Here is a 17737-nt window from a genome sequence, read left to right as displayed (position 1 = left end):
GAATGGTTTGTTCCAGTAGCCCACTTATCGTCAGATTGTCCTGGTTCCTCAACGTCTGGCGTGGACCTTGTTAATCCGGGCAACGTCCGAGCCGGCATGACTCTCCTAGTTCGTGTCACTCTCATATTTGAAGTAGGCAGGTGAAGCGTTAGGGGGTCTTTTGCCCAAGGACCCCTTCTGGAAAGTTGGGTACCAACCGGGATTTGAACCCCGCTCTTCCATATCAAAGGGCGGTCTCCCGTATCAAAAGGCGGCGCTTTTAACCACTACGCTATCCAGTCGCTCTTATCTGGATGCAGCTCCCTTTTTTAAAAAAGAAAAGAAAAGAGCAATTTAACACACAGCTGTAGTAGACAGATGCTTTATAGTACCTACAACCATATATATATGGTTGTAGGTACTTTAAAACCTCTAGTTAGTTATGAAGAAAGTATGTAATGGTGAATATTGGCATAATGTTTCTTTCATTCCAGATGTGAGGGATTTGCATTTTAATATGAAAAGGAAGATGGATTAGAGAATTATTCTACATAGTGGATAATAAACTCAAGGGGAGAATTAGGGGACAATGTAAACTGGGTGGAACGAGAAGGAAGTGTTTTTAAATACATATTTACTATTAAACACATTGTACATGCAGTAATCTTCACTATTCAATTTATTGTACATTAGTTTAGTAAATAAAGCTCTTAAATGCCAAAAGTGGGGGGTTTTTTAAGATGACATTCTATAACAAAGCAAATAACTTGATGCAGTGTTTGCAGGACACTGCCAGTCAGGGCTTCTTGGTCCTGTTGCTAGGTGTCACTGCTAGCGTTAACAGATCACTCCATATTTCTGTTTCAATTTACCTGTTAGAAGAATGGATGTAATACTTGCTTACTTAGGAATATTAGTAAAGTGTCATTAGATTTGCAATGAAATGCACTATATAAGTACAATAGAGATTATCAAAATTGCTTATCATTTCTAAAAATTGTCAATAGTTGTAAAACTCACTTTTTCCAAAAAATCATCCTTTTCTTGTGAATTTCTTGGTTGTTACCTTATTTATAAGGCTGCTTCTCTTTACTATGGATAATAAAAGTTTAAAATAACTTTAATACATAAAAATCTATATTTTTTTAAAGTTTCCTGCAGCCTTTGAATTCAATGAACTGTTTCTGATCACCATTTTGGATCACCTTTATAGTTGTCTTTTTGGGACTTTTTTATACAACTGTGAACAAGAGCGATTGAAAGAGGTAAGTTCTACAGTTGCTTCTGTTTGACATGTTGATTTCATTCAGAGGTGCTTAGAGTGTGAGACAGAAGAACATTTGAGCCTGTGTTTTAGTGGAACTTATTGTCATCTAAGCCTCTAGAGCTGGCCTGGAAATGAATTTAATGTTATAGCTATATGAGAAGTATGTTCCAAACATCCCCATAACCAGATGAAGGGCCATTCCACAACATCGTTGAATTAAAACATTTTTCTAATTATGTTAGACTCGAGCGGCTCCAGGCCCCAGGCCTCGAGCGGCTCCAGGCACACCTGCGGGAGGTCCGCCGAAGCCACGGGACCAGCGGACCCTCCGTGCTTGGGGTGGCAAAATGCCTAGAGCCGCTCTACACCTTCCACCTCATTGTAGATCATGAACTGCCATTCCAGATGATGTCCCAGCCCGTGCACAAACCTCTAAAACACTTCTCTACGGATGGCCAAGAGAATTTTGGTAAGGAGTTCCATGGTTGATGTGGCATTACCAGTACACTGCAGACTGGGGCATCATTTGAAGCAGGATTTGATTACTGATGATGGAACATGAGGCTGAAGGATGGGAGAGAATTTAAAACATTTTAGTGTTAGTGAAGTTAGCGCTAGCACTCTGAAGTACATTGTACCTTCTACAGCATGCTTCATCCAGTCTCAGAGTATTATTACTATGCTTAAAATGTACATTTGTGGTTGGCCTTCTTCTCTCCATCACACTTCATGCTTTCAATAAAATAATTAACCGTCCCTTAGTGTTTGTGTTTAGCTTTGGTATTTTTCTGGTCTGGCTGGCTTATCTAGTACAACAAATGGCATGCGTGCACCACAAGATGGAGCTAAATAATACACTCTCACTAAGTACAGTACGTGATCACCAGACAACTTTCTTTCACAAATGGATAATTGGATGCAGCTCCCTTTTTAAGAAAAGAAAAGAAAAGAGCAATTTAACACACAGCTGTAGTAGAAACAGATGCTTTATAGTATTGAAGGAGTATAAAATTGCAAGATAAACTGATAAGGTTTCAGAATCTGAATATCTGATTTTATGGTTTTATTGTGAGTTTTTTTTATTATATAGTTTTTTAAAAGTGCAGATAAAGCTAAAACTGGACACTTAATTAGAAGTGGAATATTCAGATGGCTGTAAGCAGACAGTGGAAAAAATAGATGACACTCATTTTCCTCAAATATGGTTCTGGTTATTCCAAAGGATACATTCTCTTCACTGATTTCTAGCTAATTTAATTTTGTCACATTTTGGGTTGGCCAGTGTGTTGTTATGGATGATATGACCAGCTATGGTTACCACTGCAGGGTTATAAGCAGTGTAACACTAATCTGCTTAAAAAGCAAAATAGCCCCCAGATATACTAGAATCTCCATTCTGCTCCTGAACTGTTTCGTGGGAAAATGACAATCTTGCAACTATGTTTAAGTCTTACAGCTGTTCAGTAACATGGATATTGGAAATGTTCTGAGCGCTTCCTGTATTGTAGTAAATAAAGTTGCCACTAGCTTCCCTGCCCAGTTAGTGCAGTAACTGGTCTGGCTTCTTGGAAGAAATTTCCCCCAAAGATAACAGAAGGAAATGGTATTTCTGGGCTGCTAAATCTCAACAAATTAAATTAATGTGTCTTTAAATAAATATTGTGTATCAAATAGTTCTTGGAGCAAAAGAACATTACTATGCTAAATGTAAAGATTTTGAATGACATGCATTAGAACAGGGGTTGGCAGCCTTTCAGAAGTGGTGTGCTGAGTCTTCATTTATTCACTCTAATTTAAGGTTTCGCGTGCCAGTCATACGTTTTAATGTTTTTAGAAGATCTCTTTTTATAAGTCTATAATATATAACTAAACTATTGTTGTATGTAAAGTAAATAAGGCTTTTAAAATGTTTAAGAAGCTTCATTTAAAATTAAATTAAAATGCAGAGACCCCCGGACTGGTGGCCAGGACCCAGGCAGTGTGAGTGCCACTGAAAATCGGCTCGCATGCCGCCTTCGGCACACGTGCCATAGGTTGCCTACCCCTGCATTGGAATCTCAGAGTTACGAACTGACCAGTCAACCAGACACCTCATTTAGAACCAGAAGTGCACACGCAGACAGCAGCAGAGACAAAGGGTGTGGGGGAAAGCACATATAGTACAGTTACAGTGTTCAACATAAACTACTAAAAAATGCAGGGAAAGCAGCATTTTTCTTCTGCGTAGCAAAGTTTCAAAACTGTATTAAGTCAATGTTTGGTTGTAAACTTTTAAAAAAATAATCATAACATTTTATTCAGGATTATGAACATTTCAGAGTTACGAACAACCTCCATTCCCAAGGTGTTTGTAACTCTGAGGTTCTACTGTATACTAAAATACCATTCTTTTTATTTATTCAGGAGATAAATACAAAGACTGTATCTTTATGGTCCTACATTAACAGTCAACTAGATGAATTTACTAATCCTTTCTATGTAAACTATGAAAACCATGTCCTGTATCCTGTTGCCAGTCTGAACCATTTGGAACTGTGGGTAAATTACTATGTCAGATGGAATCCAAGAATGAGGCCACAGGTATGGGTTTTTTCAGTTACCTACTTTTGCCTTGCAGTGAACAGTGAACTGAGCAAACAGACTTTGAAACATTTTAATTAATTAATTAAAGTTTTTAATTTTGAATGTTCTCCTGTCTGAATGGTAGAGTGCTCTAAAACATGAGGTGATTACATTATAAAACCTTACTGTCTCGCGGTTTTCATCAAAATCGTAAGTGTAATGTACTATGGAAGAGGAGAGTTGCAGTATTCTTCTTTTACTGAAGTTTACTGATTCTTCTGTTGCTCCTGGCCTGTTTTCCATGCATGACAAATATCTTAGTGTTCCACTTTACTTGTTATGATGATGCTCAGAAGCTTATTGCAATAAAACACGCGTACACAAAACTTTGGCTTATGGTTTCCAATATAATCTTCAAAGTCCAAACACATGCAACAGCTTCTCACGCTGATAAATACAATGGACTGTGTAATCACAATTTATCAAGTTCACCTTTTCTATATTTGGTCAGTCTAGTTTCAGATCCTGTTAGCCTGTCAGTAGAAAAGATCATCCGCATTTTTATTTAATGGACCTTCTGTCTTCTTCAGAGATTAAAAAAAATAAAATGTGAAGTCCTTGGGGGATCACTGAAGATATTAAAAGAATGGACCTTTCCAACTACTGATATGTTGGTTTTATTTAGTGACTCTTCATATGATTCTTTCTTTTGTTCTGTTTTATGCTAGAATAAGGGAAAATAAAGTATTTAACAGGGAGCCCACTGAAGGGTAGTGTACAGGGCGACTTCATAAGTTCCTTTATCAAACTGCAAAAAAAAACTTCTTTAAGCACGAAATGTTTGTAGTGTTTTGAAAGTCCACTGAAAAGAGAAATGATCCAGTACCTGGGTATAACTGAGGATTAAGGCCAGCCCTTTAGCATGTGTAAGAAGAGGTGTTTGAACCCATAAACTAATTTAATCTTTTTGGTAAGAAGAGAAACTCACAAGAATTAAAGGGAAGTATTTGAATCAGTCGATATGTCAGTTAATGCATCTTTAGTTTTTCTGAATTACAGAGACTTTGGATTTTAAAAAAGGCGCATGGATGTTAGGCACCTAACTTCCATTGACTTTCACTGGGAATTGTGTATACAATTCCCTTGGGCTCTTTATTTGACAATTTCAATCTGTTGTAAAATTGTAACTTTCTATAATCATTTTCTTCTTACTCCATTTTTGACCATCTCTGAAGATTTGTTAATTTTAAGCTATTCTCTGCTTTGGAGCTATAGGATTCCAACTAAAGCCTGAACATATTGGAAGGCAGTGCGTGTTTAAAAATCACAGCCAGGCAGGGTATTTAGAGTTTATAGCGATTGTGTTCTGTGAACAAGGGGCTATTTATAATTTATTGTAGCAAGAGGTGGCTGAGTGCACCAAGGGTTGGCAACACTAATTTAATATTATAGTGGTACCAACAACTTCAATAGTAGGATTATGGCCCCATTGTGCCAGGCTCTGTGCAGTTGGGTGACAAATGGTGCCAGCCACAGAGAGTTCACAGTCTGCATGTATGATAATGCAATGGGTGGATGGAATGGACAAATGGGGACATCTTTTGCTGGGAACCTTCTCACTAAATTCTGTTGCAGTAACAGAGACACTTCTTTGTTCTTGAGCAAAAACCTGTTGCTCTAAATTGAAATTGGGCTGCTGCTAATACTAAATACAGTTGTTACTTCCTTATCCCAACAAAATCAGGTGGCCCATACTACTTGATCCGAGAACATTATATATGTTGATAAAGAAGATCATTTCAGAATTATTCTTTCCTCCTTGAATTGGAAAGATTGACATTTGTACTCCACTTACGGGAGACCTGCTCTTACATTTTAGGTACTATATTCTTTCTAGGCTTACCTGCTGCCTTTCACTTCCAAATGCCTCCATACCAATCCACAATAGGTAGGATAATGCAACCTCTTGGAAAATGATCTCAAAATTCTCCAATTGAGGTGTGGTCCCTCCTTTTTTCTTCTTATTTTTATAGTACTTTTCAACTTAACCAGAAATGTAACAAAGAGGCTTTCAGCTATCTAGCATCTGTAAGTATTCCTTTCTTGGACCCCTCTTGGCTAGATTTTTCTATTTCAGAAGACAGGGCAAATTCATCAAAAAGACCATTCTTCCCAGAACACGGCTTCTGTAGATGTAGTATTTCAAGGCATGAACCTTTGCAGTCATGTCTGCAGGTCATGATTAAAGCCTTGAAACCTTTGAACTGCAACCCCACATTGCTGTATGAAAAAGGATTTATTTTGGTCATGAACTTTTCTATTAGGACGTACTTTAAAGTTTCATTTTGTAACTAGCTAGTATCATCCATTTGTATTTAGGTTGTGACTGTATCTTCTCTTCCAAAAGCAGGTTTTTTCTCTAAGGCCAGCTTCCTTTTATGCCTTCTACTATAGATACCTTATCCCTCTCTCTGGGAACCTTAACTTCTTTAATTGTTAATGTTTGTCAGCTTTACTTTTCCTGATGACTTTTCTGCAGGCTGTGTTCTTCTGGAAGTGAGGCTATTATAAATAAAGCAGACATCTTAAGAGCCCTAAGCTATTAATTTGATCAAATAAGTAGTTTTGCACATTTGTTCATCTTTTTATTTGTTTAAGCCTTTGGTCCAAATACAAACATGACAATGTTTGTAAATGTAGGCATTCAAATTAGGTGGTGAAATGTGTATTGTGTGTTTGTTATAACAAATCTATCCCCTAGCACTTCATAGTTGCATCTACTAGAAGCTTAGGAGACGGAACTAATCCAGTATGAGAACTCATTTGTTCCTATCAATATGTTTTTATTGAGTGCCATCAGTGTGCTTGATTTTGTACAAAACACAAAAGATGACACTCTCTCAGAGAGAGCTTGTGTTATAGGCAAAGCTGGTGGTGCTACCTAAAGTTAGGATTGCCCGACACTTCCCACTGTGGGCACCTGTATTTAGTTGCATAAAGCTTTGCTAAAATTTAAACATTTGGGCTAAAATTTTTGATATTCTGTATCTATCACTGACTTTTTCCCAATGCAAGCTTTGTGTCTGTGCAACCTTCATTTGGCCCTATTATCATAGTGTGATCATATTATTAAATACTATTTTTTCCACAGCACCGTACCTCATTGAGTGCATAGGATGGACTGCTCTGGGAATGCTCTGGATTGTATAGTGAGAAGCTGTTTGTTTGTAGGATGGCTGCCTCATTTCTTGCAGAAGTTGAAAAGAGGAGGAGAAAGGATGGTCTCATGGTTGAAGCGGTAGAATTTTGTTGCCCTGGAGAATCTGAATCTGTCCTTGCCTCTGACACAGACTTCCTATGTAACCTTGGGCAAGTCACTTAAAATCAAACTTTTCATAGGTGGCCACTAATTATGTGTTTGTTATTTTGTGGGTGCCTGGCTTGATACCCTAGGGTCCAATTTGCAGAAGCGTTAAGCATTCACAGCTGCAACTGAAGTCAGTGGGAGCACTGCGAACAGAAAATGCTATGGAATGCTAATTTTACTATGAAAAATCAGGTCCTAAGCATCTCAAAGTGGGCATCCAAAATCAGTGGACACATTCAGCCTTAATCACTCTGTGCCTGAGTTCCCGATCTGTAAAAGGGGGATAGTTATACCACCTTGCCTCACAGGGGTTCTTTGAAAATAAATCCGTTAATATTTGTAAAACCCTTGGATACTGCAGTGATGAGTGCTACAGAAAAGTCCACGAGGAAGCAAATAATTCTGCCTCCCGAGTAGAGTCTGGATAGTGTACAGCAAATAAGACCTAAAATTGAAAGTGGTGAGCAAACAAAATATTGAATAGCTGCTTATTTTGGGTCCTGTTGGAAAAAATAGTATATGGTCATATAATTACTGTCATAATGCATATGCACAAGGGAGCCTAACTGCCATCTCCTAACTTCTGGATACTTAACTTCACAATCTTAGTGTTGTTTTATCATAATTTATTAGGTGTCATTCTAAACAGGCTATAGATTTTATCAATGGAGGTAACTTTTAGAGTAATACTGGCACTTATGCCTGCTCATGCCAGACATAGCACTGTGCCATCTTCTTCACCCAGTGCTGCCAATTCGTATAGGCATGCACTGACCTGCAGCCTTTCTGCAATTTTAGTTGCAGGCCTCACTTGAGCAGGCACTGTCAGTTCTGGGTAGCTTTGTAATTGGGAGTTAATATGTGCCTGTAGCAGTGCGCTTCACCTCTCCTCTCAAAAACCAACCGGAGACCTCTCTGTGCAAACACCAGGGCCCTTTTATTTTCAGTGTTTGTTCCCATCACCTTTTAGATACAGTTCAGTTCAGTCCAGGTAGCCCCTTGGGGGATAGCTGGCTTCTGCTGCTAGCTGGGAACTCCAGCCTAAGGCTCCTCCCTTTCCTGTTCCACCCCTTTCTGCGTCCTTCCTGTGAGTTTTATACAGCCCCCAGCCCATAAAACCCACAGGTGTTTCTTCTTTAGCCCGGCAACGAGCCACACTCTGCCAGCTCCAATTAATTCCCCTTAATGGGAGCTGGGGCTAACAGGGGCCTGGCTAGGTCTCCTGGCCAGCACCCTGTTACAGTGCCCATAAAACTGTGACCTACTGGTAAGTGCATTTGCACCCATCTGTAGCTCCAGAGGTAAAAGAGTAATGCATTAACACCTTTCATCACTTGATCTTACCTTCCTTTCCATTTCTTCTTTTCTTTCCAACCACTCCTCAAACTCTCAGCCACAGCTTTTAAACCTATACAGTAGTTTCCAAGAACCATATGTCAGTTTACACACAATAAGTTTCTGATTCACTAGTGACTACTTTTAATGATGGCTTGGTGTAGTTGACACAACTTTATAAAAAGTCTGTAGTGTTGATTTCTATTGAAAAATACTGCTCTCATCATGGTAGATGGACTTTACATGTGAGTATGTCATTAGCTAGGATTTTAAAAGCAGATCAGACTTCCTGTTCTTTTGTGAAGAACAAAAAACTAAACCGAAAAACATTGTCGTCTCGCAGCACAAAGAGCATGTTTTTGAAAAACTGACTGATATAGTCTGAATCAAGCAATGAATTTAAAATAGTCATTTTTCTCTGTACCTTTTCATCCCTGTCACTAAAATAGATAAAGTGTGCTCATGGAACAAGAAGAAATGCATTCACAGCTGAACAATTTTCAAGCGAATGACTGTCCTTGAGCGAGTACCACAATATGAACTAGATATCTATCCAATTAAGAACTGGTGGTACTGTAAGTGAATAGCTATTATGACTTCGTTTAAATGAAGCCTTGTGCTTACAAATATTGTTATCCAACAGTACTTCAGAATACTGAAGGATTTCATTGGAGTGAAAAAATGAAAGTCTGTGAAGAAAATGGACACAATAACTTCAGGAGACCAAGATTTGACATGTTTATGAAACAAAGTTCTCTTTTACGTATATACTTCGAGGGTGAGGGGGAAGTTAAACTGTGAAGTGGCAGTTCATTTGAGTTATTTTGTCTTCAGGACAGTAGACTCTTCTGGAGATTTTTTTTTTTTTTAAAGGACACACATTACTTTAAAGACAGTTGCTATAAATACCTAAATACTTCACTAATGTTTTTCAATGTAAGAAACAGCAGTGGAAATGCACACAGTTGTAAGTGGGATTGTGATTAGGAAGTTGGGAAGAGAGGTGGGCCACAAGACAGTCTCTCTCTTAAGAGCTAATTCATGCTATTAAATAGTTGAAAGCCCCTGGGTTAAGCAAGCCTCTCCTTTACGTCATAAATCAAGTTTTTCTTTTCTCCTCCTACACCTTCAGCATTGCAAGTACATCCTTTGCCTTCCCCTTTGAACTGTCAGGGTTTGGCTATACTTGCAAGTGTGCAGCACTGGGAGTTAAAGCTGTCTTCGTACAGCTGTGTAGGGAAAGCGCTGGAGTGTGGCCACATTTGCAGCATTTGCAGCGGTGTTGGGAGTGGTGCATTATGGGCAGTTATCCCACAGAGCACCTCGTCCCATTTTGGCGCCATTTTGGCACCGTGGGTTGTGGGAAGGGGGCAGAGGGGGCGGGGCATTCTGCTTCCTGTCCCAATGCCCCGTGATGCATCGCTTCACATCCCAGCAATCCCTGTTTCTCCATCCACGTTTGGCGCCATCTTAACTCTCTCAACGGTTTCTGTGCAGCGTGATTTCTGTGGAAAATGGAGCCTGAACTGCTGAGGAGTATGCTGACAAGTCTCGCCAGCACATCACGTTTGGCAGTTGAGCTATTCCTTAAGATACAAAGCGATGAGGAGTCTGACGATGATAGCGAGTCGCCTGACCATATGACACTAAATTGCTTCTAGCATTCACGGAAATGCTCAGCACCGTGGAATGCGGCTTTTGGGCTCAGGAAACAAGCACTGAGTGGTGGGATCACATCGTCATGGAAGTCTGGGATGACGAGCAGTGGCTGCAGAACTTTCAGATGAGAAAAGCCACTTTCATGGGACTGTGTGCTGAGCTTGCCTTGACTCTGCGGCGCAAGGACGCGAGATTAAGAGCTGCCCTGACGGTGGAGAAGCGGGTGGCTATTGCAATCTGGAAGCTGGCAACTCCAGACAGCTACCGATCGGTCGGGAACCAGTTTGGAGTTGGAAAGTCGACCATTGGAATCATGTTGATGCAAGTTTGCAGGGCCATTAATCGCATCCTGCTAAGAAGAATCGTGACTCTGGGGAACGTGCAGGACATTGTGGATGACTTTGCACAAATGGGTTTCCCTAACTGTGGAGGGGTGATAGATGGGACGCATATTCCGATTCTGGCACCACCCCACTTAGCATCCGAGTACGTTAATCGGAAGAGGTATTTCTCTATGGTTCTCCAGGCGTTTGTGGATCACCGTGGGCGTTTCATTGACATTAACACAGGCTGGCCTGGAAAGGTGTATGATGCACGCATCTTTCGGTACACTGGCCTGTTCAGGAAGCTGCAGGCCGGGACTTTTTTCCCAGACCGGAAGATCACAGTAGGGGACGTTGAAATGCCCATTGTGATCCTTGGACACCCTGCTTACCCGTTAATGCCTTGGCTCATGAAACCGTATACAGGGAAGTCGGCTGCCCATGTTATCAACAATCAACGACTCCAAACCTCGAGAAAAGAAGCGCGGAAAGAAGAGATCTTGCGCACAGTATATGGTCCTCTGCACAGAGAATTCTAAAAAGCGCAGGACTGAGAGCAAGGGAAGGCAGATCTGCCAGAAAAGCGCGAGCAGCCGAGTAGAACAGCACCAGCAGCATGAATAGCATCCTGGCGCGCACAAGCGGACTCTATCGGCAGTCGTAGCCATGCAGCGAGGCACTACTGTGGCCAGGTCCCCCCCAGACTCTTTCCCTTGTGCCCCATTTCAGCTTCAAAAAGCCCCTTTCCCGGCATCAGGTTCTTACCTCCACCACTGCCTCCACACTTGTTGTTACCACACCAGCACCCTAGGACTACGACCCTTACTCTCTGCACTCAACTGCCCATCCATGCATATTGTCAACTAGTGGCAGCAGTCATTGCACAGCACTCCAGACGGACATATTCAAACCTTGTGCCTGGTACAGTTCCCACCCACCCCCCTGCCCTTTTAGGTTCCAAATGTTGTGTCTGTATAAGTTATTCTTTCAATAAATGAATTCTGGCTTTTGAAACGTCTTTGTTATTGCAGAAGTCAAGATACCTTAGCCCAGGAAAGAAACAGGCATGCAAATCAGCTTAGGAAAACAGATTCCTTTGACATTGTAACCACTGCACCTTCACTCCCGGCAAGGCCAGAACTTACTGTTGGTTCTCAGCCTCAAATTCCTCCCTCAAGGCATCCCTAATCCTTGAAGACTGTGCTGGGCCTTTCTAGTAGCCCTGCTCTCTGGCGGTGTAATTCAGCCTCCAGGCATTGAACCTCGGAGGTCTATGCCTGACTGATCTTTCACCCTTCCTTCACAATATTATGGAGGGTACAGCACGAGGATAATCCGCGGGGATGCTGCTTTCCCAAGTCTTTCCTACAGGAATTACCATGAAGCACCTCACAGTCATTCGGCACCAGCTCAGCCTGTATTTGAACTTAGCTTGGCTGTTGCAACTAGCAGGTCGTCTTTGCTTTTTTGCGGCTTCTTCCGAGGTTTTGAGTCTTTGAGCTGTTGATAACACGGCAGCTGAGAAGTCAAGGTTGCTTGTAGAAAGGCAAAAAAAAGCAACAGTTAACAGAGGCAGCATTGTTTATATCTCAGACAGTTATTCCCACACAGTGAAGGATTTACAGTCTTCACAATAGCATAATTTCCCATGCCAAAGTAGAGCGTGCATCACTTTAGCATAATTTTCCCATACCAAAGCAGAGGCACATAACCCACAGGAGGAGCCTGAAATGGGTGCAGTAAGGGGACTGATGCTTCAGGGCTGTGCTGGGGTTTCTGTGCATGTGGGGGAAAGCAAACAGCTGCAGGGGGCACCTACACTGAACAGTCTCCCAACATTTTCCACAGGAGTTAATCCTGGAAGATATCTCGCTGCTGCGGGTCACCTGGAAGAGCGGGAGGGTCTTCTACAGCAATGCGGATTCCGCCCTGGCCCCTATGCAGCTTGCCTGTGTGCAGCAATGGTCCCCCCACCCCTCGCGGCACAGTGGCGTGGACGCGTTAGCCTGACTGGGACAAGGACCACAGTGGCTCTCCCAATAAACTTGCGCAAGTGCATTGCCCACGCTCTGGCTGAAACTTTTGAAGAGATTACCGAGGCCGATTACCACGACGTGATAGACCACATCAATGGGCTATTCCACATCTAGGCATGCATGCATGCAGCCCTAACCCTCCCTCCTCTCCCGAAACATTTCCATCCTGAAAATAAAAGCCGCTTACCGGGAACCCGCTCCTCTGCTTTGTCCTTCACCAAGTACCGGCTGCTGCGACTGGCTACCTTCCTCCTGGCTTGAGAAGAGCTCCTGGCTGCATGCCTCCTGGGACTCCGGGGTGTCTCCCCCACCCCAGTACCCTCACTCTCGGTTTCCTCCTCCCCCCCTCCTCCTTCCTCTCCCTCCCCCCTGCTCTGAAGTGTCCATCATTGTCCTTGGTTTGGCGGTGGGGTCACCCCCAAGTATCGCGTCCAGCTCTTTGTAAAAATGGCAGGTCATGGAGGCAGCGGCGGTTTCCCTTGCGAGCTTTGCAATAGGCACTCCACAGCTCCTTCACTTTAAACCTGCGCTACACCACGTCCCGCTCATAGCCCCTTTCCAGTATGGCCTTTGATACCTGCCCAAAGGTATTGTAATTCCTATGGCTGGAGTGCAGCTGGGACTGCACATCTTCCTCCCCCCAAACACTGATGAGGTCCAGCAACTCGCCATTGCTCCATGCTGGGGCTCATTTGGCGCGTGGAGGCATGGTCACCTGGAAAGATTCACTGATTGCACTCCACACCTGGCTGAGCAAAAAGGAAGGGGATTTTTAAAATTCCTGGGGCATTTAAAGGGCGGGTCACCTGAGGCCAGGGCAGTAGAGTTTGAACTGATGAGCAGAGTGGCTGAACAAGCATTCTGGGATACCTCCGAATACCTCTGGAGGCCAATAACAGCGCTTTTGGTGGCCACACTGGCAGAGTAGCGCTGCATCACCAGCGCTGGAGTCGTTATTCCCCAGGCCGAGGTGGAGTACAGCCAGCGCTATAGCCAGGGAGATACAGCGCTGTATGTGCCTTGCAAGTGTGGACGGTGAGTGAGTTGCAGCGCTGTAAAGCCACCACCAGCACTGCAACTCTCCAGTGTAGCCAAGTCCTCAGTCTGCATAGTGCTTTTAGATCTCATTGGTAACAAAGCAGTTAGTACTGACATGTTATAAAGCCACTGCATGGTTGCAAGAGAAAATTGACCCCTGCCATCTCCCCCGGGCAGGACAGCAAGAGGGAAATAATGGACCATGCAAGAAGGAAATGGAGTGGGCAGGGGCTACAGAATTCTACAGGAGAAAAACCAGCATCCTAGAGACAGAGAAGGATAGAGTAAGTCAGTCAGGACAGATAAGGGATATAGGCAACCTCTGAGGGCTTTGAGTGGGTGGAAGAGGAGGAATGGGAGTTAAGGAGGGGACAACATACGGATTTATAATGAAGGGGCTGTCACATTATTGCAGGTAGAAAAACCCTCCTGACTAACTTCTGTGGCTGTAGTGAAGCTTCAGGAAGTTCCCTGGGCCAACCTTTATGGAGGCAATCAGCTCAATTAAGGCGTAAGGAGCAGTAGTCAATGGTGCTGTGTCGACAAACACCAGGCGAGGATCTGGCCCTAAATCTCCACTACTTAGTGCTGCTGGCCAACTCCTTCACATTGCCCTACTCTGCTTGTCTTTCTAGATACTAAAGGTTTAATTGATGATTTTTTGGTAGTTTATCAGTTTCTAATGTTCTTTTCCTAAGAGTTTAGAATAATTAGAAAATCTGCTTTTTTTTCTCATAAATGGTCAAATGATCAGTAAGTTCTTTGATCAGCTTCACACTTTCAAATATGTTAATGTGTAATAAGGTAACTATGGTATCTGTTAATTTCACTCTTAATCTTTATCAATATTTTGATAAATCGTGGAAGTGAAAATAAGTGATTTATCATTTGTTTCATCACTTGGGGTACTTATTGGGACTAATAGCATTAATATATTTGTAGCTTTATCAGCCTACAGAAACAGGAAGTGCCCTCTTTTCTGCTCAAGAAGAGGTCTGGGACATCAGTCTAGGGGAGATACCTTTCTTCGACCTTCGAAGAAGGGTCTGTTCAATGCCGCTGATACTGAGCGGAATGAACAAAATCAGACAGGCCTGGCCAAAGTTCTCCTGATAGTCGCTCAGTCTCCTGAACATTCCTCATCTCCTGTCATAGAATGTGTATTGTGTGCCTCATCCCACCCTAGTGCTACTCTGCCTCAGGATGTGGCTCCTTGATTGTTCATGGGGTTAGAATCCCCCTGCTCTATGGAAGAGCAGTGGGTGTTACTGAATAGTAGAAAGAGGTCAGCTGGTCCTGCTTACCTGCAGAAATAGAAGAGATTCTTCCATTTGAGTGATGTTGTTGCCACCTTCTGCCTGATTCAGTGCTACTTTCAGTTATCTTGGATTATCTGTTGGTTCTGAAGACATCAGTGTTCTCAGTTCAGTTAAGCTCCTTTTGGCCGTAATATCAGCCTTTCATCCTCTTGTAGAAGGATCCTCCATTTTTGCTCACCTGGTATCGTTTGGGTTTATTAAGGGTTTGGAGAATCTATACTCTCCAGGTTAGGGACCCCACCCCAATCTGGCACCTCAACTTGGTGTTCAGTTTCTTTTTTGTGACCTCCATTTGAACCAATGGCAGCCTGTCTGCCATTGGTTCAGTGAAGACATTCTTTTTAGTAGCCATAACGTTGGCTCATAGGGTTGAGGAAATGGATGCCTTGATGGCAGATCTCCCCCTTTATGTTATTCTTCATGTCTTTATCTTCACACAAAGAATCCCTACCTAAGGTTCTGTTGGAGTTCCTCCTTCATTTTTTCCCACCTCCATGTATTCATTTACCAGTTGTTTTCCCAAAGCTCCATCTCTCTCTGCAGGAATCCTCTTTTCATGCCCTGTATGTTAGAACAACACTGGATTTCTGCTTAGATAGAACCAAGCATTTAGAAGGTCACCTAAGCTCTTCCTTTCCTTCATGGATAGATCCAAGGTGTCCTCGATCTCTGCTCAGAGACTATTGAGATGAATAGCTGGATGTATTGCTTGTTATGTGGATGCAAGCATTCATCCTCCCTACCCCCGAAGGGCAATAGCACATCCGACCAAATCATAGACAACATCTACAGCATTGCTTAAGCATGTGCCAGTTTATGAGCTGGGTAGGGCTGCTCTCTGGGCTTCAATACGTACGTTTTCAAAACACCACGTCCTGATCCATGCTGCCAGATCCATTTGTTTCTGCAGTGGTATCTTCAGTTCTGGTCTCTATTTTGAAACTCCCTCCTCCATCTGTGGATTCTGCTCAGAAGTCACCTGAAGTGGAGCATCCATAGGGACACTTCTCAAAGAAGTGGTAGTCACCTTGTGCAGTAACTACTGTTCTTCGAGATGTGTCCCCCTATGGGTGCTCCATGACCCGCCCTTCTTCCTTTCTGCTAGGGGACATTTGGCGGGAGAAGGAACTGAGGGCAGTTCAACCGCACACCCCTATAAAGTCTTGGTTTCTGGCATGAGGAGGCCTGGGATGCATGCATGGGCTGAATGGACACGGCTAACTGAAAATCTCCAAACAAAGGCTTGAGAGGCACATGTGCACCTGAAGTGGAACGCGTATAGGGAGACCCATTTCGAAGACCTGCAGTTACTACACAAAGTGAGTAACCTCTTTTGCCCATTACTGGAGCACTATCCATTCTGTGCAGTGAATGAGGCAGGAAAATGTGGGGGCAAACGGTACGTGGTAATGTAATTAAAGACTGTATTATAATGCATTCGCAAGGGGGGCCACATTAAAATCACACAGATGACTTTAATTCTGGCATTACCTAACTTTTGAATGCTTGACTTTGCAACCTTAATGTTCTTTGACCATATTTTTTGTGCATAATACGAATATATGATACCTTAAGTTATGTGTTTTAAATTTTGCAGATTTCATTACTGTGACTATTATGTAATTTATGGATGTAGCATTCTTTCAGATTGAAGCGTGGGAGGGACAGCAGACTGTGCGTGAGACTGTAATGTGTTCTTTGCTAGTTTAGGTGTTAGGGAGGACAGAAAAGTAATACAGCCAGCATCCTCCCTTTTAAACGCTATACGTAATGTCTGTATTCAGCAGTGTTCACGCAGTGTGTCCTGCACAGATCTATAGCAGGGTTCTACTAAGTCTGTTATCTGAAATTGCTTTTCATGAGTCTGGCTTGCTCAGTGGGACGTGCAGGTGATATATGTGACAAGCTGTTCAGGTCCATGAAAGATGTGTCACTTTACAATGGTCCATGATTATGCTGGGCAGAAATCAGGCGTGCCAAGCCCCTATGGCCCAGTGCAACACAACTGCTAAATCATTCTCTTGTAGACCTGAACACTAGTGTAGGAAGAGGATTCACAAGGATGAACTTTAGTAGAGCAGCAGTTTTTTTGTTATTGAAAAATTTAGTGGCCACTACAAGAAAATTCTTGCTGTCCATTAAATTGAATTTCCATATACATGCTGTGGTTCAGCATCTCAGTATTACTTGGCTGTGGAAGGTAATTGTTGTAAACGTGTTTGTAATATGCCCTGTCAAGAACCTGGTAGTGTGCAGTGACTACAAACCTTCAGCAAGGCAGACAAAGACGCCCTCTGTATGTTGCAGTTGACATCACCACATGTGAGCGGAGGATGCTGACCCAGTGACTTCCAGGGTATCAGAAGTGGCATAAGCAAACTTCCTCTTTCCTGGACACAGCCCAGCTCGAGGAGTTTGATGCTTAACCCTGTAGCCCTGGAATCCTTTCTGAGCAGTAACTAGCAGTCAGGGATGAATGCAGTTCTCTTGAGCCAAACGTTCCATGGTTCTAAGCTACCCTATCACTTCTAAGAGCCCTAGAGTTCCCCTCTAGTCTTCTGACAGCACTTACAGAATATCTGTCTTCCTTACTCTAGATAGTTGGAAATAGTTTGGTAAAGAACGATGAAAACTCAATCTGAAGTGTGGCAGTTTTCTGGCTGTTTCATGGTCATTGTTGCACTTTGGAGGATCACGCTGGGCTTTGTCCAGAGCAGCAGATCTAGTGAGAAAAATGGGGTTAAAGGAGTGTTCCTCTTGCCCAGCCGTGTTCCATTGCTTCACATAGACATGAAAAACATGGTTACTTACCTTGTAACTCTTGTTCTTCGAGATGTGTTGCTCATATCCAT

General features: G+C 42.7%; 1 protein-coding gene across 4 annotated transcripts in view; it reads left to right on the top strand.

Annotated features, from left to right (window-relative positions):
- MTMR1 (myotubularin related protein 1) overlaps positions 1-17737 on the top strand; it is a 59044-nt gene that overhangs the window by 37923 nt on the left and 3384 nt on the right. For all 4 annotated transcript variants that reach the window (XM_032769443.1, XM_032769440.1, XM_032769444.2 and 1 more), the window contains 2 exons: positions 1131-1244; positions 3650-3826. In XM_032769443.1, coding sequence (XP_032625334.1) covers positions 1131-1244; positions 3650-3826 — 291 coding nt within the window. The remainder of the gene's footprint in view (positions 1-1130; positions 1245-3649; positions 3827-17737) is intronic.

Source organism: Chelonoidis abingdonii, chromosome 8, assembly GCF_003597395.2.
Source record: "Chelonoidis abingdonii isolate Lonesome George chromosome 8, CheloAbing_2.0, whole genome shotgun sequence".
NCBI lineage: Eukaryota > Metazoa > Chordata > Testudines > Testudinidae > Chelonoidis > Chelonoidis abingdonii.
The sequence above is the reverse complement of the archived record's forward strand: the minus strand, read 5'-3'. Positions and strand labels throughout refer to the sequence as shown.